This window comes from Planococcus citri, chromosome 5 (genome assembly GCF_950023065.1).
Source record: "Planococcus citri chromosome 5, ihPlaCitr1.1, whole genome shotgun sequence".
NCBI lineage: Eukaryota > Metazoa > Arthropoda > Insecta > Hemiptera > Pseudococcidae > Planococcus > Planococcus citri.
Genome location: NC_088681.1, coordinates 67,528,436 through 67,552,928, shown reverse-complemented (window position 1 = coordinate 67,552,928; position 24,493 = coordinate 67,528,436). Strand labels below are relative to the sequence as shown.

The 24,493-nt window shown below is 35.7% G+C and overlaps 1 protein-coding gene across 1 annotated transcript in view; it reads left to right on the top strand.

Moving 5' to 3' along the window:
* LOC135847000 (uncharacterized) overlaps positions 1-24,493 on the top strand; it is a 537,248-nt gene that overhangs the window by 104,492 nt on the left and 408,263 nt on the right. Inside the window, exon 2 of the mRNA XM_065366376.1 lies at positions 3,777-3,856. Within this exon, the coding sequence (XP_065222448.1) occupies positions 3,784-3,856 (73 nt within the window). The 5' untranslated portion in view covers positions 3,777-3,783. The remainder of the gene's footprint in view (positions 1-3,776; positions 3,857-24,493) is intronic.

Genomic DNA, 24,493 nt, shown 5'->3' with positions numbered 1-24,493 from the left:
AATTTTTGAAATTATTTTCTGACAAACTTTAGAATTTTTTACTTTTTTATCTTCTTTCAGAATTTTCAATTTTTTTCAATTTTTTTCACTCCTTTTTGAAAAATTTGGAAAAATCTGTTTCAAAATTTCTGCTTTATTGTAGAAATTCTTTTAAAATTGTGATTTTGTGCGCCAGTAACGAAAAATTGTTGTTTTTTTCATTTTTTCAATAGGTAGGTAGGTAGGTAGGTAGGTAGGTACCTAAAACGTTAGAAAGTTTTCCTTTATTGTCTTCTTTCAGAATGATGAATTTTGATTTCACATTTTCTGCTTCTCTGTGGATAAAAAAAATGTTTAATTTATAAAAATTTTCATTTTTTTTAGTGGTTTGTTAAAAAAGTATAAATGCCTATAAATTTTAACCTGGGCCCTTTTCTGTCTTCTCCTCCTCCCCACCGTTAAAGCATTTGAAAAAAAACTTGCTTTCAAAAGTTCTATTTTGTGAGAATTGTAAAAAGTTGTGATTTTGCGCGCAAGGTAACGAAAAATTGCTGTACCCTTGCCCGTTTTTCCAATCAAACTTTGTACGTTTTTCTTCCATCGTCCAATTTTCATTTTTTTTTATTTTTGCTGTTTTTGTTTTGAAAATTGAATATTTTGAACTTAAGAAATTCTACAGTTTGTTTGAAAAATAGAAAATTATTGACCCGAGCCTTCTTCCGCCTCCTCCTCCTACTCCTCCTTGAATGATTTGAAAAAATGTGCTTTCAAAACTCCTGCGTTGTTGCCAAAATTGCTAAAGTTCCTGTTGTATAAAAATTGCAAAAAATATTTTTTTCCATTCAAATTTCGAAATTCTCTATTTGTTATCTTCTTTTTTAATTTTTCCCCAAGTGTTTCAATTTCTCGTTGGAGAGAAAATTTTTTTCACTCGAATGAATTTTAATTTTTTTTGTTTTTTTTTTAGCCCCTCCTCCTTCTTCCAACCTCTCAAACATTAGAAAAATTGTGCTCCCAAAACGCCTGCATTATTGCCAAAATTGCTAGAGTTCTGCTGTTGTATAAAAATTCCAAGAAACATTTTTTTTTTCGTTCAAATTTTGAAGTTTTTTTCGTTTTTATCTTCTTTTAGGATTTTCCCGCAATTGTTTCGATTTCTCTTTGGAGAGAGAAAAATGTCCACTCGAATGTATTTTCATTTTTTTTTTTGGTCTTTTTTGAGCCCCCTCCCTCTCCCATATCACAAACATTTGAAAAATTGTGCTCCCAAAACGCCTGCATTGTTGCCAAAATTGCTAGAGTTTTGCTGTGGTACAAAAATTGCAAAAAATATGTATATTTTTTTCAATTCAAACTTTGAAATTCTCCATTCGTCATCTTCTTTTAGAATTTCCTCAATTTTTTTCGATTTCTCTCTAGAAATAAGTAGAAACATTTTCACTCGAATGAATTTTCACTTTTTTTTTTGGTCTTTTCTTACCCTTCCTCCCTCCAATCTCTCAACATTTTGAAAAAAATTGCTGGCAAGAGTCCTGCTTTTGTTCTACTTTTCCCATATTATTTTCCTTTTTGTTAGGAACCTTGCCATTCACCTGCTAAGCCCCGAACGAACCCTACGAACCCTCCTTCCTTGAACTACGAGTAGTTGGACTAAATAGCATTCTTGTACGTAAATAACTCGGTTTCAAACGCTTCATTGTCAACTTTATAATCGCATTTGTTTTTTATGTCAATCGATCTATTGATAATGATTTTTTTCAAATTCGCCATCGTCATTTTGAGACATTTTGATGAGAGAAAAAAGGACTAAAATGAGGGTAAGACTAAACCTAGATGGAAAAAATTATCGTCTACATTGATCGTTGTATTTTGATGGAGGCGCTGAACTCTGACGAAGCGATGATTTTTCGTTCGAACTTGTCGTCGTTTAGACAGGAAGTGCTGTGATGTTCGATCGGATGTAAAATGAAATAGAATTTACTTCGACGACTAGGTACTGGTACCCGATAAGATCGTAGGTGCTTTTCAATTAACGAATGAAGAGTATAAAGTATAATATGGATAGATAGATGCACGCGTACCGCGTCGTGCATCCCATCGCATCCCATCGCATCGCCTTCTCTCGGATATTTTATTGGTAAAAAAATTCAATTATACCGAAGTAATATATTATAAAGTCGCTAAAACTCGTTTACTTTATCGATGCGCGATCGTTCGTCGATAGGACTAGGAAGAGGAAGGGTTCGCAATGTAGCCGGAGAGTTCGCACTCGTATCAGGCGCTGCTACTCACATCATCGTACCTATACGAGAGTACACTAATATCGTTTATAATTCAACTAGTAGTACATATACGTATATAATGGTGGAAAATCCTATACATAATTAAGACGACGATGTACTCGTACGTTAGCTTTTCAATTATAAAATTACGTAGGGTATACGAACGTACATATTTCGAAAAGCTAACTCGCAGACGAGGTTTTTACTCGTTGTTTTTGTCTTATAGACGTCGACGTCGTCGTCGTTGCTGGGTCGACTCGCTCGTCCTCCAGTCTTCTTCTAGTCGTATTATATGCACTTGGCGATAAGTCGAAATGACGTCGATCCATTTACGATGCTGGTACATGCGACACGAGACGTAACTTATTCACAAATTGGAATTTTAATTTCCTCGGCACGTTACCGGCGGCGGCGGCACGACGGGCGGAAAAGACGTTGTTCGAGAGGTTTTCTCTCGAGCGTATTCGGCGACAACTACGACGACGACGACGACGTTCTTATACATAGTTCGAATATGTTTATTAACGATTTCCGACGAACTAAGTATACTAAATTTTAATGGATCCGGAGCTGTACGAGAAAGCATAGGTTTGCGAGCAATGAGCTCGAGAGAGAGGAAAGCAGGGGAGCAAAGTTCCATCTATACGTTACACGTGCAATGTATTATAAAATATAGGTAAAGTATACCTACCTATTCAGACCATAAACTGATCTCGAAACCTTTTAGTAGTGTCGAAGTAATTTACACGATGTACATTAGGCGATGAATATGAAGGTGTAGGGTATCTGGACAATATTTTACGCCAGAGATGATTTCAGCTCGAAACCTGCGGCTAAAAGGTGCAATACACTCTGTGTCATTGTGGTTTTCAGTCAATAAAGTACCCAGCGAAATAACAAATGACTCACTGGGGTAAATTTTTGGCCAAATTATCACCAGTGTACCCACTTCAGCGACTGACGTTCGCCAAAAATACCTCCTCATGTATTCGAAATTCGATCGTGGCTGTTTAAATATGCAGCAGGTGCAGTACGAAGAAGGCAAAATCGACTCGGTATGTGCGAGTGAGAATACGAGTAAGAATACCTACACGCACGTTTAGATGGATGAGAGACCCCCTGCGATGAAGTTTTTGGTAAATACAAATATTGGAAAAACTCGAATGGGAAATTTCGCGAGCTTATGCGAACGATAAAAACATGATAATCGTGGGATTTACTCGAGCGGAATTTTTCACCCCTACCGACCCCGACTCTGTTAGAGGTGACTTTTTAGCTCGAAAAATGTGAAAACGTCCTCGAAATTTAACGACGACGATGGCTTGATGTGCTATATGTGTGTGTAAGCTGATGTAAAGTTACGTGACATGACGTGCCGAGTAAAATTTTGGTGGCACGTGGCGTGGTTAATGTGTATTTTTGTGTGGTTTAAATTATCTAATGTTAATATTTTAAGGATTCGTATTTTTTATTCATTGCTTTATTTTAGTGTAATTTTTTTTTTCATCATTTCAGATTCAGAATGAAAATTGAGGATTTTCATCTGCTGAAGATCATCACGTGCTGGCTGGCGATATTCGTGCTACCTATCACGAGTGAGTAATTCATTATTTATTTATTATTATCATTAATGCTGGCTCGTTAATAGGTTAATTAGGTAATATTGAATTTTGGTAATAATCTGTTAATGTGATTCAATCGACTTTCGACCCACTAAAAAGTAATACCTCCGAGTAATTAATCGATTGCGAAAGTTATCATCTGTTAGCATTATTAATTTGTTGTATAAATTAGAGATTGAGTAAAAATTCATATTTTTGTCCAACGACCTAGTAACTAATAAATTGTCTGAGAAATTATCTACTGAAACACAACAATTAATGTATCTTGCTACTTATTTAGCTCTCTATTTTACACATTTACTGGTCAGCAGCACGTTCCAATAGATACAGTGCGAAAACACACGAGTTTTTTATAAAGACTACAGCATGGTGTCTCTGTCAATATCCAATAGTCCTGCTTATCCCAATTTTTGGCTCTGTTCTGTTATCCAGATCTTTTGGCAAAACTGCCAAATAGTAATTGTTTTTTTTTCTGTAAAATTTGCCCAAAAAAAGTAATCTTTGGTGCCAACATTGTGAAGAAGTTGTATTTTTGGCAAATTCCAAAGGAATGTCTGGGTTTTGTCAAAATTGTAAGAAAGTTTCAAAAAAATCTGCTTGTGTCAGAAAAGACAGAATTTTTTTGAAATTTTGACAACAGAGATTTTTTGGTAACTTTTACTAAGGCAAATTTTTTAAAAAAATCCAAAAAGTCCTGGTTTTGCCAAAATTGTAAAAAATTTCTCTTTTTCCATACTTTTAAAAAAATTTTATTTTCTCAAAGTTACAAAAAATACCTTTTTTTTGTAAAAAATTAAAAAAAAAACCTAATAGCGTCCTGTTTTTGCTAAAATTGTAAAAAATTCCTCTTTTTATAGGTACTTTTAAAAATATTTATTTTTTTCAAAGTTGCAAAAAAATCTCTTCTTTTGTCAAATTTTTTTTTAAAAATCCAAAAGTCCTGTTTTTGCCAAAATTGTAAAAAACGCCTCTTTTTCCATACTTTTAAAAACTCTGCTTTTGTGAAAGTTGCCAAAAAATCTCGGTTGTCAAAATTTCAAAAAAAATCCTGTCTTTTCCTAAATTGTTGATAAAAGTCCTGAAAAATTTTTCTCAAAGCAGCACAAAATTCCTTTTTTTTGTGAAAATTTAAAAAAAATCTAGAAGACCTGTTTTTGATAAAATTGTAAAAAATTCCTCTTTTTCCATATCTACTACTTTTAAAAATGTTTATTTTTTTCAAAGTTGCAAATGGAAAACATTCTTAAATACATCAAAGAAATCAATCTTTCAAACCAAATCTAGACTAACCCCTCGAAACTGGGCGTAAAAATCCTGGCAACTATACACGCCCAGTATAAAAAAATGTCAAAAAAATCTCTTCTTTTGTCAAATTTTTTTTAAAAATCCAAAAGTCCTGTTTTTGCCAAAATGTCGAAGAAAAGCATCTACTTTTTCAGTATTGCCAGTAGGTGTACAAAGTTCTATTTTCGCCAAAATTTCATGAGGTTTTTTTCTTAAAACTTGTAGGTGAAGAAGCCCTTTTTTCCAAAATCATAAAAAAAACAAATTTCCAACAAAATTGTTAAAAATTCTATTTTTCATCAATGCAAAAAAAAAAGTTTTTGTCAAATTTCCCCAAAAAAATCCTGTTTTTTCTAGATTTATTGTAAAAAAAGGCCAAAATTGAAAGAAAATTTTTGTTTTTTTTTTCGCCAAAATTGCAAAAAAGTACCCTATTTGCTGTTTTTTATACTTAATTGAAAAAAAAATACATTTTTTTGGTAAAAATTGCAAAAAAAATTGTAAAAAAATTGTTTTTTTGTCAAAATGGTAAAGAAATTGATCGTCTCCAAAATCATAAATAAGTAAGTCTTAATTTTTCCAGTGTTGAAAAAAAAAATAAAACAAAAAACAGTTTTTTTTGTATGTTGAAAACAAATTTTTTTGTTTTAAACCCAAATTAAAGTGTAAAATTTGACCTGTTTTAAACGTGTTTTAAACGTTTTTAAAACACGTTTAAAACAAAAAATTTCGTTTTTTTTCAATGTGTAAATGTGGTTTTAGATTCAGTTTTTTTGTTCTTTTTTTCAGACTTTTTTGGTACTTCGTAACTTTGTTTGATTTTATCGTTCTTGTTCAATCAAAAAATGTAAATAAAATTCAAAAAGTATATTGCCTTTAGGTACCTATGTTTTATACGTTTGACAGATATCAAAAGAAGTGATTTAAAGTATGTTTTTCTTACACAAATTTTGCATATGGATTGTCGAATTTATTTTTTTTACAAATATTATATAAAATAAGTTTTTGAAAATCCTTCTGTTTTTTTTTTACCGGATTGTACCTAAACAGATTAAAATTGAAAATCTATAATCTACTGGGGTAGTAGATTATAGGAATGGATTTTAGATTTTACTTTATCAGTAATGAACTGACAACCCTGCTCGAGTCCCAGAATTCAGATTATGGATTCTTGTGAAATCTGTGTAAAAAAAACATTATCATTTAAAAATTTTTTTTTTTGATAATTTATTCTATGGTCAAAAATCTCAAAATAATTGAAAAAAAAAACAAAAAAAACGAGGTCTCAAAAAAAAACAAGTTTTAAACAATAAAAACAGTTTTAAATAGAAATTATGTTTTAAACAACAATGTTTTTTTTCTCTGCATTTAAAATAGCTGTTTTAAACGATCGAGTTTTAAACAACCGCAACACTGAATTTTTCCAAAATTGACCACAATACTCTATTTTTATACATAATTATAATTAATTACGTACATGATTGCAGAAAAGATCTGTTCTGTCAAAACTGCGAAAAATCCTGTTTTTTTTTTCAAAATTACAAAACCAAAATTACCAAACTCATGTTTTTATTCTAAACTAGCAGTAAATATCTGTTTCCCCCCTCACCTTTCCTGTATGTTGATTATGAATAAATTCGTTCGTTTGTTCCTTTCTCTACTTCTCCTCCTCCCCTCTCCCCACCTACTGCATATAGAACTTGAACCATATTTTGTCAAAATTGATCACAAAAAAGTTTTTCGTTTCTTTCGCCAAAATCAGCAAGAAACCCCCTATTTTTGTCAAAACTGCTGAAAAAAGTCATGTTTTTCTTTACCAAGCATCAATCCCCAAGAAGTCCAGTTTTTCCTCAATTGCAAATTTTCATGTTTTAAAATCGTGCTCTGAAATTTTCCATACATTTTTCACTTCTTACGTGAATTCTGTTCTTTACTTGAAAATTAAAAATTTATATTTTACTGACCTGAATAAATTTGCATTTTCCTTACCTCATCCTCCCGAGCTCCTTGATCGAACTTCCACCATTTTATTGAAAAATCCTATTTCTTATTCAATTCTATTGAATAAAATTAAAAAAAAAAAAAAAAAAAAAAAACTCTTGTAAATTAATACCTTTCAAGAAAGTGGAAATAATTTAATTAATGAAAAAACAAAAAAAAAGGGAAAAATGAAAAAACCATTTCGTGGGGTTGCTTTTTGGTGGTCGATTGGTCACTATATACCTACGTATGCGAAGAATATAACCCCATCGTATGTACGACATCAGGTTGTATTTTCATGTACAGGACATACGCAATTACGCACGCAATTTCCTTTCTGGGTGGGCCTCACGTGCTCGTAAAAATTCACTTTGTAATTATGCAGCGGTGCTGGAAAACTACATATTAGGTTAAGTCCATAATACATACATAGGCTACGAACGTAAAATATACAACATGCAGAGGCTTGTGTAATATGTGTACACAGAATATAGGTACTCGGAAGGTCTAGCCGAGGTAATGCGATCGAGAGTGGACGCATTTGTAAGGATTCGACAGCGTGTCTGGCTAGATACTAGATACTGGTTCGCTTAATTCAGGCACGAGAGCTGTCGTTTACCTTATACCCATGTGTTGTACGTAGTACTTCTCGTCTTCATCATCATCATTAACCAAAGTACACGAGCACACGACACACACAAACATAATCTACAGGCTTGATCGGTGGAAATATTATGTATGTGTCATAAAATCAGATAGATACAGTATAAACTCGTATTAACCCGTCTTCTATGTGTCTGCAGAGAAAAAAGTACTCCACTAAGCATCGAACTAGTTCGACAGGAAACTCGCATACAACAACCAATGATATAAAATATTGGAATTCGATTAATCGATTCGAGCTATGACGTTTGATTAATCGGTTATCACCGATAGTCTTGACTGTGACTTGTGTTCTTCAGCATCGGTATCACCTTTTTGCCCTTAATGTATCATCGTTGTCTGCTTGTAGTAGAAATCTAATCGCACTATCGAAAGATGTGGCGTTATTTCTGTATACTAATCCGTGTATAATTGAGCGTATTTTTTTTTTACCTTCGTTAATTAGTTTAGTTGCATATATTCGAGAAGAGCAGGGAAAACAAGGGAGGGGGAATGGAAATGGGAAATGCGAATGCAAACGCGTCGCGACGTAATTCGATCCTTTTTTTTCTACGGATCGTTGCTCGATTATATAAAAATAATGCTATTAAAATCGATATAGCAGCTATATACCGCAGAATACTCGCGTATATACGTACCTACGTATAATTAAAGAGCATGTCGTCGATGTATTTCTCCTGCTTATTCGCGGTCGCAGTCGTAGTCGCGATTAAAGTACAGAGTTTAATGAAGGAGAATGAAACGATATTAAAGACGAGACGTTTTGGAATTATTTCTAATTAGGTATAGATTTTTTTTTTGTAAACTCGTTTTTTTGCCTTCTCTACGACGATGAATCGAAATAAAATATATGATAATTTGACCAGCGAACTCGTGTAGGCAGTTATAAGACCCGCAATAAAGATTCATATTACATAGGACGCGTAAATGCAATAGCCTGGGTAAAGCTACGAGTATAATACGAGTACTGTAACAAGTTTTGGCAAATAAGTACCAAAATCCGGCCAGCAATTTGATACCTAAGTACATGTATGGGCCTATGAGGTAGGTACGAGTACATTGTTCCAGGTGCAAAGCGTATACCTCAAAATTTACCTACCTCGAGATCCACGACCACCACTAAAAACAGCTTGGTTTCCGGTAATCCAAGTGTACCTAGAGTCTAGACAGACGAATAAGCCGCACACGCAGAATTCTGATATTTTTTTTGCAAGTTTGAATAAAAAAATAGGGAAGCTTTCTCTAATTTCCGGTTTGTATTGCGATAGTTCTTGGTCTCTGATTTCCGAAATTGAGGCGGAATTGAGTCGAAAAATTGAAACTTTGGTTACTAACGCGGATTGAACCTCTCAAATCCATTTCTAACGAATTCCAAAAATTCAGGAATGGCCCTGTAAGTCCTGCAAAAGTCCTGCTTTTTGAATGAATTTAAACTTTTTTTGATGTTTGAAATTGAAAATTGAACCTTTTCGAATTTTGATTTTTTTGTGAGTTCATTTCAACGAGTGAAAGGAGTTTTTCAACTTTTTCAACAGATACGTAAAAATAGCGGTCAAATGGGTCAACTTCACCTATCAAAACTTTTTTTCGTGTTTTAAATAAAAAAATCGCATTTTTTCGCAAACTTTAAATTTTTTAAAATCAACTTTGCAACATGGTACCATCCTAATTTTTTAATGTTTTGTTTGAAAACTTTTTGAGCTAATTTTTCGTACGAAAAAAGTGGAAACACTGATTTTTATGATATCTCCAAAAAGCCTTTCAAAACCCCCAACTATGGGAAAATGTTCCATTTTGGTAGGTATCGCGGTTATCGAGTAATCCACTGCTGAAATGGATGATAAGTATTTTAGGTTCACTAAAAACTTTGACACCCCCTGGCTACCTTTAAAAATGGGCTAGAGGGCTGCGATTTGCGCCATTGGTCATCCCTGCGGAAGGTCTTTCCACAGGAAAAATTTCAAAAAAATCGCCTATTTTATCGCGTTTTTAAAAAAATTAAAATTTCAAAAAGTCACTGGAGACGTCAAAACGATTAGAAATCACCTCCAGTCAGCTCACAAGGGAACGTCTTGAGGTGTCACCCTCCGATTTGAACAGGACCGCAATTTTTGGAAAGAGCATAGTCTAAAACCCCCAAAACCAAATTTTCAGCTACCAAAGTTCCTTTTTCGATTTTTGGCGAATTTTTGAAAATTCAAAATTGACTGTTTTTGGCGATTTATGCTTTTTTTAATAAAAAGTACGTACCTACTTGATCAGTAAAAATGGTCAAAATACGTCCCAAAACTAATATCAATTACCCAAATCCAGTCTGTTCTTAATGGTTATTGTGGCGTTCTTGAATAAATCTGTTGGTAATTTATCACTGTCCGGGGCTTTTCCATTTCTGGAGCTTTTCAAGGCTCCATCTAGCTCTTCCCAAGAGAATGGCTCATACTTGTTCTCCTCATGGTTTGCCGCTTCAATTTCATTGTTGGGATCACTCCATAAGTTTGCGTAGTATTCGACCATTTTTTCACTGTCTGGTAGGGCAGTGTTGGCTCTATGTACCTGGTCTTCCGATATTCTTTTGATTATTTTGTACACTTTTGGTTTCAGTTTATATGTATCCCTCTCCCATGTTCACCGAAAACTTTTTGTATTGTTCCTGATTGTGTTTCTCTTATCATCTTTTTTGTCTTGAGGCACTGTTCTTTGTAGCTTCCTATGTCTTGTTCCTTCTAACTCATCCACTTCTGGAAAAGGTTTTGTTTCCTCTTCACTTCTCTTGAGAGTTTGTCGTTCCAGATTTTCAGCTTTTTGTGGTTTTGTCTACTGTGCTGCTCTCTGTACAATAGTTTTCAGGCATATACCCACTCCTCTTCTACACCCTCTTTTATTAGTAAGTCTTTTTCAATGATCTCCATTCTTCTTTTGTACAGCCAGTTTGTTACTGGATTGTTTAATGAGTTGATGTTGAGCTGCATGTGTCTACATTCAGTTGTCTTTCCTATGTTGTTGACTCTAATGGCTGCTTCGACGAGATGGTGATCTGATCTGATCTTGAAATTAAGATAACCATTTTTGAATTTTTTCACCTTTCCAAGGGTTTTACATGACTTGCAAAAATTATTCAAAACTTGTCTAAAATGACTTGAAAAGTGAAAAATTTCAAAAACAGTTTTCTTATTTTCAAATGGACATAATCTTAATCAATTGACATAATGTAAATTAAAAAATTATACCTAACTCTGGTATTAAAGTGACTGTCCAAGTTGGAGATCCAAAATGTTTCCTACAGACTTTTTGAGGCCCCTCTATAATTTTTAATCAATTCCTCCCTCCAATCCCCCCCCCCCAAAAGTGACTGACGTCTACACAATTTATGTGCCATTTTGACGAATGATTTGCTCTGAAAATTGTTTGAGAATTCAACTCTTAACTAAGTATACCCAGCACATGAGCACACCTATCAATATTATTCTCATTATACATAGAAAAATCTTGTGTAAACTGTGAAATGATTTTCGTAAACCATGCAGCAGACTAATCTTTATTTGTATTTTTCTTTTCTGTTTTAGGTGAGTACCAATTTCCGCTTTAAATGTAATAGAATGTGTATCCCTACACTCATGTGTTTGAATAAGTGAGTAATTTTATGATTTATTTAAAAATTTCACGCTAGAAGAGAAGTGATATTTCAGCTTAGGGTATTTGCAGTGCTCAGAAATGTCTATGTACTCAGTTTGAACTGGAAACTGTTACGGAAATTTCTAATTTTGAAAACTCCTGTACACTTTTTGGGATGGTAAAAATTTAATTTTACAGGGTCTGCTCCTATTGAGGGAAAGGGGATGGATGGGAAAGGGAAGTTACAGGTTGCAAAAATCTATTGATTCTAAAATACCTAAGGGAACCTCTTGAGGTGTCCGTCTTCGATTTGAACGAGACCGCGATTTTTGGAAAGAGCATGTTCTAAAACCTCCAAATCCAAATTTTCAGCTGCCCAAGTTCATTTTTCGATTTTTGGCGAATTTTTGAAAATCCAAAATTGATTATTTTGGTGATTTATGCTTTTTTTTTTAAAAGTACGTACCTACTTGATCAGTAAAAATGGTCAAAATACGTCCCGAAACTAATATCAATTACCCAAATCCAAATTTTACCATTTCCAGTCATTCTGGAGCCTGCAGCGCGATTTTTCAATTTCTCCAGAATTTTGAATTTGCACCAGAAGGCGTGAATATGAAGTTGGGCAGCTAAAAATCGAGTCATGTATTATACTCGACCTGTTTAACGAGTTTATCTACATTTGAGCCGATTTTGGGAGTGACACCTCAAGAGTGGTTTTTTGTCCAGCTTTTTTCAAAATTAAAAAATCCTAAAAATCAAAAGATTACCGTTTGTGAGGAAATTTTTGACATTTGTGAAAATCGCTGTATTTTTTTATGAACTAACCCCCGGAGTGCAAATTCTACCATTTCCAGTCGTTTTGGAGCGACAGTGACACCTCAAAAAAACCACTCTGGAGGTGTCACTCCCAAAATCGGCTCAAATGTTGATAAACTCGTTAAACAGGTCGAGTATAATACACAACTCGATTTTTAGCTGCCCAACTGCATATTCACGCCTTCTGGAGCAAATTCAAAATTCTGGAGAAATTGAAAAATCGCGCTGGAGGCTCCAGAATGGCTGGAAATTGTAAAGTTTAGAATTGGGGGGTTAGTTTTGGACAAAATACAGATTTTTAGCTGCCCAACTGCATCACGCCTTCTGGGGCAAATTCAAAATTTTTGAGAAATTGAAAAATTGCACTGAAGGCTCCAGAATGGCTGGAAGTGATAAAATTTGGATTGTGGGTAATTAATATTAGTTTTGGGACTTATTTTAACCATTTTTACTGATCAAGTACGTACTTCTTAAAAGAATGCATAAATCGCCAAAACAGTCAATTTTGAATTTTCAAAAATTCGCCAAAAATCGAAAAATGAACTTGGGCAGCTGAAAATTTGGTTTTGGGGGTTTTAGACTATGCTCTTTCAAAAAATTACGGTCTCGTTCAAATTGGAGTGTGACACTGCAATCAGATTTGGTAGATAAAATGTTGAGAGAAATTTCAAGTTTCAAAAATTTTCTGGAGGCTCCAGAATTGCTCAAAACAGGTTAAAACCGTTTCTAATCGATGTGGGAGTTCTAACATAAGGTATATCCTAATTTTCAGCTTTCTAGGTCAATTTGGTAAAATTTTGATTTTTTTTAAACGACCGTAATTTTGTTAATAAAATCAACTTTTTTGGAAATCTTCGAGAAAAAAATGTTTCCCAGATGATGACCGGGGGGGGGGAGGAAGATGCAGATATCCTCTTGTCAAACTTGCTTAGCTCTTACGTGATGTATTACGGAGTCATAGCATACATATTACATAGAGGTCCTTCTGACCTCGTGTTGTTCTTATAGGCGTACATTTAATAGAAATTACAAAGTTCTACACTCCCCTTCTCCCGCATTTAAAACGCGAAATAACAAAAAGCCGAAATTTCTCATCCCCTTTTGCAACTCATCGCGCCCCGGGATATACAAACTCTCATTTCGTACCACACACTTTTCGCTCTCGAGCATCCCTACTGAACAACGTGCTCAAATTCGAAAACTGCGCTCGTACAACGAACTCTCCTCCTCCTGCCTTCGCCTCGTTTCGGCTCCTTTAAAAATGAGAAGAATATACCTTTACAAAATGTTATTTAATTAAACGACGACGCGCGCTGCTATTTCAAAGCAAGAATTTTCAATATTCTGAATTTGTTTAATGTGAAACATTTAACAAAGATAAAAAGATATACCTTTGAGCAACTCTGCCAGGCTTTCAGCTTATACACCCGCTCACCGCTCTCATTGCATATCTCGTTGGCTGCGCGTTGTGTGCCTCTCTCTTTCCAATATTTTCACAGACGAGAGAGCGTCGCCGAAATGAAAAATAAACCTCTTTTACGAGTACGACGAGTAGAAAACGTTGGGAGGATGAGGCGACGATTTCATCTCTCTCTCTCTCTTGCTGCAGGTTCTGTTTTTCGACGTGGTGCAATATATATACATATCTTTTCGGCGAGCGAGCACATTTTACAGTCGAGGCCCCCTCCCTGCCCCCTGCCCCTGGTCCTTTTCATGTTCCGCGTATTTTCCCATATCTTGTTATCATACTTTTCGTTTGGTCTTTTGACGGAGTTGAGATGTCGTTTAATGAATTGTTTACATAGCTTTGCGCTATTTTCTGACTTTGGTACTACGCTGGTATATTATTACTAGAGGAGGGAGAGAGACAGTAAAAAATCTGGCTGTGCCAAAGTTTATTTTGCTACTGGCTCGACTGCGACCGCTTCTCAGGTTATGAGGGTAGTGCGCGGTGGTAACGAGTATTTCGGGGAAAAAACACAACACCTTATCACAGCATACCTCTAGTTATCGGCCAATTTTAAACCTAGCAGGTATACTTTTTACGTCATTACCGCGAAATACATACTATACTCCGGTAATAAATCATGAAAATGTTGCCAAATAGAGAACATTCCCTCTTCGCCGAGCCTGGTTGGAATTTCCTCCTCGGGTTGTCATGGCGTATACCTAAGGTGGGGCATTGGGAGCAGGAGCACACAACGTAATAAATCTTCTTCAAAGTTGTAAAAGTTACAATTTTTTGCCCCTCGTGCTAATACACTTACGCCATCACACCTATCCATATATCCATACCGCCACCCACACGTATATTGTATTCTCTCCTCAGCTCACTCATCCTGAGAGAAACTAAAACTACATACATAAGCAATGCGAGAGTCGACTTAAACTATGTAGGTATACATACAAGTTACGGATGAGCATCGAGAGAGAAAAAAATAAATAAAAATCCGAGCCAGAGCCAGGTACATGAGCGACGCCGCACCTTTTACCTTATACTCTACCAAACACAATATATACGAGCGCGTAAAACTATATTACCTACACGAGTTTTTGGCCGCCGATTTGCGCGCCTGCCATGCACCACCTTAGCTAAATATCTCCCGAGGGTGTCTTGCGTGTAAAGATTTTAACGCGTTTTCCAAGTTTTAATTCAATCAGTTTCAATTTGGCGTTCGGTTCTTTTTACTGGTATAGTAAGCACATCGAACCGGAGCTCTACACCTACTTACATAGCGCTCAGTCAGCGTCATTTCGTTTTACCATCGTTCGTACCTACTTACACCTTTTTCGTTTCAAAATCTATTAATCAGTCGAATATCCTCTTCGGATCGTTGAGTACTTTACGGATGCTCGTCGTGTATTCATTTGCTGTACTATAATCAATTCTGGGGCAGGAGAGTGAGCTGGAATGATGATTAGTCCACTCTTCATAGTTGGGGGGGGGGCGCATAAGGATCACTTGCACCCCCTGCCGATCCTCCGGGACAACTTTTTTCTTAAAGGGGGAGTCCTAACAAGGGAACCTCTTGAGGTGTCCGCCTCCGATTTGAACGGGACCGCGATTTTTGGAAAGAGCATGTTCTAAAACCCCCAAATCCAAATTTTCAGCTGCCCAAGTTCATTTTTCGAATTTTGGCGAATTTTTGAAAATTTAAAATTGACTGTTTTTGGCGATTTATGCTTTTTTTTAAAAAGTACATACTTGATCAATAAAAATGGTCAAAATAAGTCCCAAAACTAATATTAATTACCCAAATCCAATTTTCACCATTTCCAGCCATTCTGGGGCCTCCAGCGCGATTTTTAAATTTCTTCAGAATTTTGAATTTGCTCCAGAAGGCGTAAATATGAAGTTGGGAAGCTAAAAATCGAGTTGTGTGTTATACTCGATATGTTTAACGAGTTTATCCACATTTGAGTCGGTTTTGGGAGGGACACTTCAAGAGTGGTTTTTTGACCAGTTTTCTTCAAATAGAAAATCAAAAAAAATCAAAATCTTACCGTTTGCGAAGAAATTTTATTAATTTGCCTAAATCGCTGTATTTCGTCCACAACTAACCTCCCGAGACCGAATTCCGCTATTTTCCACCGATCTGGAGCCTCCAGCGCGATTTTTAAATTTCTCCAGAACTTTGAATTTGCTCCAGACGGCGTGAATATGAAATTGGCCAACTAAAAATCGAGTTGTGTGTTATACTCGACCTGCTCAACAAGTTTATCCACATTTGAGTCGGTTTTGGGAGGGACACCTCAAGAGTAGTTTTTTGACCAGTTTTTTTCAAATACAAAAAAATGAAAATCTTACCGTTTGCGAGGAAATTTTTGAAATCTGCGTGAATCGTTGTATTTCGTCCACAACAAACCCCCCGAGGCCGAGTTCTGCCATTTTCAGCCATTCTAGAGTCTCCATTTGCTCCAGAAGTCGTGAATATGAAATTGTGCAGCTAAAAATTGAGTTGAATCAGCTCAATATGTGGATAAACTTATTAAACAGGTTGAGTATGATGCACAACTCGATTTTTAGTTCCACAACTTTATATTCACGCCTTCTGGAGCAAATTCATAACTCTGGAGAAATTTAAAAATCGCGCTGGAGGCTCCAGAATGACTGGAAATGGGGAAAGTTGGATTTGGGTACCTAATTAATATTCGTTTTGGGACTTGTTTTGACCATTTTTATTGATGAAGTACGTACTTTTTTTTAAAAAAACATAAAATCGCCAAAAACAAGTCATTTTTGAATTTTCAAAAATTCGCCAATGTTGGCCAAAATGTGAGAAAAATCAAAATTTTACCAAATTGACCTAGAAAGCGGAAATTTGGGATCTACCCTATTTTCGACCTGCCAAATCGATTGGAAACTGTTTCAAACCATTTTGAGCAGTTCTGGAGCCTCCAGCAATTTTCAAAAAATTGCTGGAGGCTCCAGTAAATTTTCAAAACGAAATTATGGATATGGAAAGCTGAAATTAACTGCGCACTCCAATTTTAACACCATCTGAAGACGACTTCAGAGTGGGTTCAAGTAATTTTGGAGCCTCCAGTGAGTTTTTGAAAGGTTTCATGGCGTTTTTAGGAGAATTAAAATTTCTAAAAAGTAGCTGGAAGCTTCTAACCCACCTTGAAACCACCATGCAGTCGACTTCCTATCATTGTATTGAAATTATTATTTTGCAGAGTAAATTTCGACTTGCTATAGCTCCATTTGATGAAATTTTGGAGAAATCTGTAATTTCAAAAATCTACTGAAGGCTCCAAAACGACTTGAAATTCGCTTGCAGTCGATTTCAAAGCGTATTGAAATTAGTTTGCGGAATTAATTTCGGCTTTCCAAATCCATTTGATAAAATTTTGTGAGAATTTCGAGTTTCAAAAATCTGCTGGAGGTCCCAGAACTGTTCAAAACGGTTTGAAACAGTTTCTAATCGATTTGGCTGGTCGAAAATAGAGTATATCCCAAATTTCAGCTGTCATGGTCAATTTGGTAAAATTTTGATTTTTTCTCACATTTTGGTCAAAATTTGAATTTTTGAAAATTCGCCAAAAATCGAGATAGGCACTTTAGCTTTTGAAATTTTGATAGGTGATGAATTTTTGCCCGCTCTTTCGATCTACTTTTGTACGGCTCAAAAAAAATTTTCCCCAGAGGATCGGCAGGGGGGTGCAAGTGATCCTTATGTCCCCCCCCCCCCCGAAAATCAAGACCATTTCCTAAAATCACGTGTCTAAAAAAAAAAATTGAAATGTCAAAAATGTTGAAAATGCATTAGAGGGATATGGCTCGACCCATCTGAAGAAATCAATGTGAAAAAAAGAATTCATGGCTCCAAAAACCAAAATTTCATATACTTTACAAATCCCGTCAAAAAACTTTTTTCTTGTGCTGTTTTTAACGATCCTGTTGTGATTTAAATTTCATTTCTCGTATCGTGGACAATGTTTTGCGAAATTTTACTCAAATATGAAGATATTTCATGGATGTTTTTTTTTTTTCAAAGAAAAAAAAGATTTTAGGAATCAAATCATCAATTTGTGCATCGTTGGGCTTCAAAGTAAAACACAAATCCGCTGAAAAATAATTCCTGGGAAGATTTAAGTCTTCCTGTGGTGATTCTCTCGCGTTACCAGCACAGAGTCGAGGAGATTTCGAGGGAATTGGGGAAATGCAAAACTATGGTCTTCATCGCCATCGTCGGTGTATAATGTACTATTCGGTATACACAGGCGAGAGTATTTTTACGCGTTATAGGTTTCTATTTTATTATGTTTCCGGGATTTTACCTTTTCTTGGGTCGCTTTTTCGGCGTTCACCATTACTATACCCTCGCACACTATTCCGGTTTGTTTTCTAATCCCATGACATCATCTGTAAAATCGTCTCCATGGTAACCGCGTGTACAAACATCGATAGTCTTAACTCTTCGTCGTCCTTACCCCTTTCCCAGCCCCTCCGACTGCTGCTTCTAACACCGAAAAACTTTCGGTCCTCTTAACCCGCATATACGAGTACGTCGAGTATGGTGTACGAGTAGTAGCCGGTACACGAGTTTTTTCACCCCCTGCAACACCCTGCGCGCCCTTGACCAGCTGTAATGCTATCAACGCGCGCTAGGTAATTAAGGCGCGTTTATTTTGTAATTAGTCCGAACAGCTGGTGAAGAATGGAAAATTTATAAAAGCTCGAACGTCGCTATCGCCCCCTTCGAAAGCCATTAGCCTCCGAGTACGAAGAATGGACGTCGACTGAGAGAAAAAGAGACGGACACGCGATTAACTGTTGCGCGATACGAGGTGATTTACTGCGGCTGGGTCCGGCCGCCGGCCGCCGTCTTCTTCATGTTCAACCTGTGCGAACATCATCTGTGTGCTTTTTACATACGTACATAGGAGTACAAGATCATCTAACTTATAGATTTAGATCTCGTAGAGAGATGTGATGTGATGAGGTAGAAAGGGTATCGCTATGAATTACAATATATCAAGATGATGATGGCGATGACTGTTTTATATAAGGAGGTAGCAGAATGCTCAAAATGTACGCGGTTCGGGTTTAATTTGGCGGAAATTTTAACCTCTTCACGAGCAGACTGATTGTGGCCAGGGGACTACTGTGGCATGGATGATGGTGGTACAAGTACTCGTACATATAAGTCGTTTTCGATGTTGCAGACACGTGGCCAGCTAACGGCTCGTATTGTATACGAGGAGTAGGTTTAATGGTTTCGAACGATTAGCGAAAATACGCACCCCATCTTTACTACGAAAGATTGCAATCTTCGATACGTCGTCGTCGTTGTTTATTGCTGAATGCTGATGAAGACCCACGTCATCAGGATGGAGGGATCCGAATCTTTTTTCAAACGATAAGCAAATTCTGATAATTTTTTCTTGGAACATATGCAGCTTTTTGAAAGATGAGACTTTGTGCATCTGCTTGTAGACTTTCTACGTATTATGTATTCCTGAGTTATGAATTTCAGATCTCCTCTTTGGAGCTTATTTCGTGGTTTCGGATCAAATGTTCTTCAAAAATGAATTCTGCACTCTAAAAAACTCTCACGTTCTGGCACCTAGCTATATTGTATTTTTTATAAGTTTTCAATTTTTTTTACCATCATTTTGGAAGCAATTTTGATGTTTGAGGTCAAATAGTCATCAAAAATGTCGGGGACCCGCATAAGGATCACCTGCACCCCTGCCGATCCTCCGGAGCAACAATTTTTTAAACCGTACAAACTTAGATCGAAAGATTAGGCAAAAATTCATCACCTGTCAAAATTTCAGGTGCTAAAGTGCCTTTTTCGATTTTTGGTGAATTTTTAAAAATCAAAAATAATGCCAAAAATGAGGGAAAAATCAAAATTTTACCAAATTGACAAAGATAGCTGAAATTTGGGATATACCCTATTTCCGACAAGCCAAATCGATTGGAAACTGTTTCAACCGTTTTAAGCAGTTCTGGAGCCTCCAGCAGATTTTTGAAACTCGAAATTCCCACAAAATTTCATCAAACGGAGATGAAAAGCCGACATTTACTCTGCAAACTAATTTCAATATGCTACAAAGTCAACTACATGGTGGTTTCAAATAGTTTAGAAGCTTCTAGCTACTTTTTAAATTTCAATTTTCCAAAAAACGCCCTACAACGTTTCAAAGAGTCGCTGGAGGGTCCAAAACGACTTGAAATCCACCAGCAGTCCACTTCGTAGCGCATTGAAATTAGTTTTCAGAATAAATTTCGGCTCTTCATCTCCATTTGATGAAATTTTGGGAGATTTCAAGTTTCAAAAATTTACTGGAGGCTCCAGTAATTTTCAAAAAGTCGCTGGTGGCTCCAAAACGACTTGAAATCCACCTGCAGTTGACTTCGTATCGTATTGAAATAGTTTGCAGAGTAAATTTTGGCTTTTCATCTCCGTTTGATGAAATTTTGTGGGAATTTCGAGCTTCAAAAATCTGCTGGAGGCTCTCCAGAACTGCTGAAAACTGGTTGAAACAGTTTCCAATCGATTTGGCTTGTCGAAAATAGGGTATATCCCCAATTTCTGCTGTCTTTGTCAATTTGGTGAAATGTTGATTTTTTCCCTCATTTTTGGCCTAAATTTGATTTTCAAAAATTCACCAAAAATCGAAAAAGGCACTTTCAAAAATCAAAATGTTGGCCAAAATGTGAGAAAAAATCAAAATTTTACCAAATTGACCTAGAAAGCTAAAATTTGGGATATACCCTATTTTCGACCTGCCAAATCGATTGGAAACTGTTTCAAACCGTTTTGAGCAGTTCTGGAGCCTCCAGCAATTTTCAAAAAATTGCTGGAGCCTCCAGTAAATTTTTGAAACTTGAAATTATGGAGATGGAAAGCTGAAATCAACTACGCACTCCAATTTTAACACCCTCTGAAGATGACTTCAGGTGGGTTCAAGTAATTTTGGAGCCTCTAGTGACTTTTTGAAAGGTGTCATGGCGTTTTTAGGAGAATTAAAATTTCCAAAAAGTAGCTAGAAGCTTCAAAACCACTTTGAAACCACCATGCAGTCCACTTCATGTTATTGTATTGAAATTATTTTGCAGAGTAAATTTCGACTTGCTAACTAACCCAATTTGATAAAATTTTGGGAAAATTTCAAATTTCAAAAATCTACTGGAGGATCCAGTAATTTAAAAAATATCGCTGGAGGCTCCAAAACGACTTGAAATTCACCTGCAGTCGACTTCAAAGCGTATTGAAATTAGTTTGCAGAATGAATTTCGACTTTCCAACTCCATTTGATGAAACTTTGTGGAAATTTCAAGTTTCAAAAATCTGCTGGAGGTTCCAGAACTGTTCAAAACGGTTTGAAACAGTTTCTAATCGATTTGGCTTGTCGAAAATAGGGTATATTCCAAATTTCAGCTGTCTTGGTCAATTTGGTAAAATTTTGATTTTTTCCCTCATTTTTGGCCTAAATTTGATTTTTAAAAATTTACCAAAAATCGAAAAAGGCACTTTAGCACTTGAAAATTTGACAGGTGATGAATTTTTTCCTGATCTTTCGATCTACGTTTGTACGGTTCAAAAAATTTCGTGCATTTCCTATGTTGGAACTCAAAATCTGCGATTTCGGCTGACCTGTTAATGAAAATGGCCGCCATTTTGTAAGTGGGGCCACTTTTCTTTTGAGGACAAGGGATAGAAATGTTCCTTAAGGACTCCCCCTTTAAGAAAAAAGTTGCCCTGGAGGACGGCAGTAGTGCAGGTGATCCTTATGCGGGCCCCCCGACTATGGAGCTTGTTTCGAGATTTGGGATCAAATAGTTCTCGAAAATGAATTGTGCACTCTTTATTAAACCTACAGATTTTGATACCTATATTGTATTTTTTCAAAAATACCAATTTTGGACCTCCTCTTAGGAGCTTATTTTAGAGTTTGAGGTCGAATGGTCTTCAAAATTGAATTCTGCACTTTCAAAACCCCAGATTTCAACATTTATGTTGTATTTTTTTCCAATTGTGAATTTTGGACCTCCTCTTTGGAGCTTTTTGGAGTTTGAGGTCAAATGGTCTCTAAAAATGAATTTTGCAGTCTCAAAAACTCACATTTTGATATTAAATGTCGTATTTTTTTAAAATTTTTGATTTTTCATCAGAATATTTGGAGCTAATTTTGACGTTTTAGGTCGAATGGGCTTCAAAAGTGAATTCTATGTTCTTGAAGTCCCAGATTCTGGCATCCGTGCTGAATTTTGTGAAAATTGTAAATTTTGTACCTTCACTTTGGAGCTTATTTCGGGGTTTAAGGTCAAATGGTCTTCGAAAATGAATTTTGAATTCTCAATTTCTCAAAAACCCACATTTTGGCATACCTGTATTATATTTTTTGAAATTTTTCAATTTTTTACGACCCTGTTTGGAGTTAATTTTGATGTTTGAGGTCAAACGAACTTTAAAAATGAATTCTGTGTTCTTGAAACCCCAGATTTTGACAACCATGTTGTATTTTTTGAAAAATGCCAATTTTGGACCTTCTCTTTGGAGCTCCAAACAATTCTTCAAATCTGACTCTTTTTACAGAATTTTGCGTTTTGTTCTTATTCATTTTGATTTGAAAATCGAAAAATAAGTGACTAGAATAAATTTTGATTTTCCTTCCCTCTGCCTCTTCTCCCTCTGGCCCTCCTCCTGCATTGAACTTCAACAATTTGAAAAAATTATCTGTTTGAAGTCCTGTTTTTTTTGGCCGAAATTGCAAAGTTCTACATTGTTTTGTTTAATGTTTAACCTGATTGTTGCTTAATGTGCCAGTTATCTTACTCTGTCTTTTTTTGCCAAACGTTCAAACATTACTTACTGTTTTTCTTGGTTTTTTTTTTTTTTTTTTTTTTTTTTTTTTTTTGTTAAATCGCCCCCCCCCCCCTCTTGACAGTAATGATTTTTTTTTGAATTGTAAAAAAGTCGTGTTTTGTCAAAATTACAAAAAAAATTCCTATTTTTCCAAAATCTCCAAAAGTCATGTTTTTTTAAAAATGGAAAAATAATTCTGTTTTTAGCAAGAATTTCTACAAAAAATGTACCGTTCCTGTCAAAAGCACGACAGCAGTTCATTTTGTCAAAACTGCGAAAAAAAGTCCTATTTTCGCCAAATTTCCAAAAAGGTTCCATTTTTGCCAACATTGCAAAAAAAAGGGTCACGGTTTTCCAAAATGCTTTTGTCAAAACTGCAATAAAAGTCTCCCTTGTGAGAAAATTTTCTGCAAATTACGCGTATACGAGTATTTTGTCAAATATGATTATTTTTTTGACAAGAAGTGCCACACGACGATGTGGAACACGCGCTCATACACCTGCTAGTGGCGGTTCTCGCTTCAAAACCGCGCCTCCTACACTGAATCCATTTTCAACCCTGTTCGTCTTCTAAATCCCTGGTCTAATTTAAAAATCGAATATAAATAAACTTCCATCATTTTAATACCTAACGACCTACGCGCACGCCGTCGTCGCCACCGCCGCCCAATCTCGACGAGCGACTGGTAATTTATTTCATCTCGAGGTATGTATATAAACAAAGCCTGGCGAACTGTTAGTATTTGTTGGTAGTATCCCGGAATGAAAGAGAGAGAGAGAGAGAATGAGCGAGAAAAAAATATGCGACCGAGACCGAGGGAGAAAAAGCCTGTTCGGTAAATTTAACATTTCTCGGCATTTTTCCTCTTTTCTCTTCAGCCTGCTTTTTGTTGTCGAATACACGTTCGGTAAACATTGCAAGATTTTTCGTCAAGCGTAAAGAACACGCGCGTCATCATCGTCTCGAGCAGCGTGAATTGGGAATACAACAGACAGTGCAGGATGGATGGTTGGATGTAAAGTAATATAGAGTTTTAACAAGTAGGCCAACTAGCGATGGGGAAATCACTATAACGATAACATTTCGTTTCGTCAACACCTGCAGCGCTAGTGAGTCATTTTACTCATGGTTTTATCACTACGCCATAAGTGTACATACAATTTTACGAGTTATAAATGCAATTTTGACAATTATTCTCGGATTTGGACGAACTTTTAAATGGTCTCAAATTAAAGACGACGAAATTCCGTGTCCATTGATGTTAAATTTATAACATTTCGCGCAAAAATAACGGTTCAATGAATACTTCTATTTAGTTCTATTACCACTGTTTTCATACTATGTACGTCATCTTTAAACCAAAAATACTCGAAATTTTCATCGAACACATATGTATTTTAATATAGCAAAATGTTCACAACTTTATCATCTTTAAAATGGTTGTTTACCGAAAGCTGTATCTTTCACCGTTCAAAAGTTTTCGAAGTTTGAATTTGCGAAAACTAGCTGCAAGAGGTAACTATTTATTGAACTTCAAACTAAAATTACTAAAAATTTTCATCGAACACAAAGGTATTTTAATATAGCAAAATGTTCAGAACTTTATCATTTTTGAAATGGTTGTTTACCGAAAGTTGCATCTTTCACCGTTCAAAAGTTTTCTAAGTTTGAAGTTGCGAAAACAAGCTGCAAGAGGTAAGTATTTATTAAACTTTGAACTAAAATTACTGAAAATTTTGATCGAACACCTAGGTATTTTAATATTGCAAAATATTCGTAATTTTATCCTCTTTAAACTGTTTGTTTACCGAAAGCTCTACATTTTATCGTTCAAAAGTTTTCGAAGATCAAAGTTGCGGGAAGTAGTCTCTGATCAACACTAAATGACATGATAATAACAGTGATTATAATTACACAATTTGACCA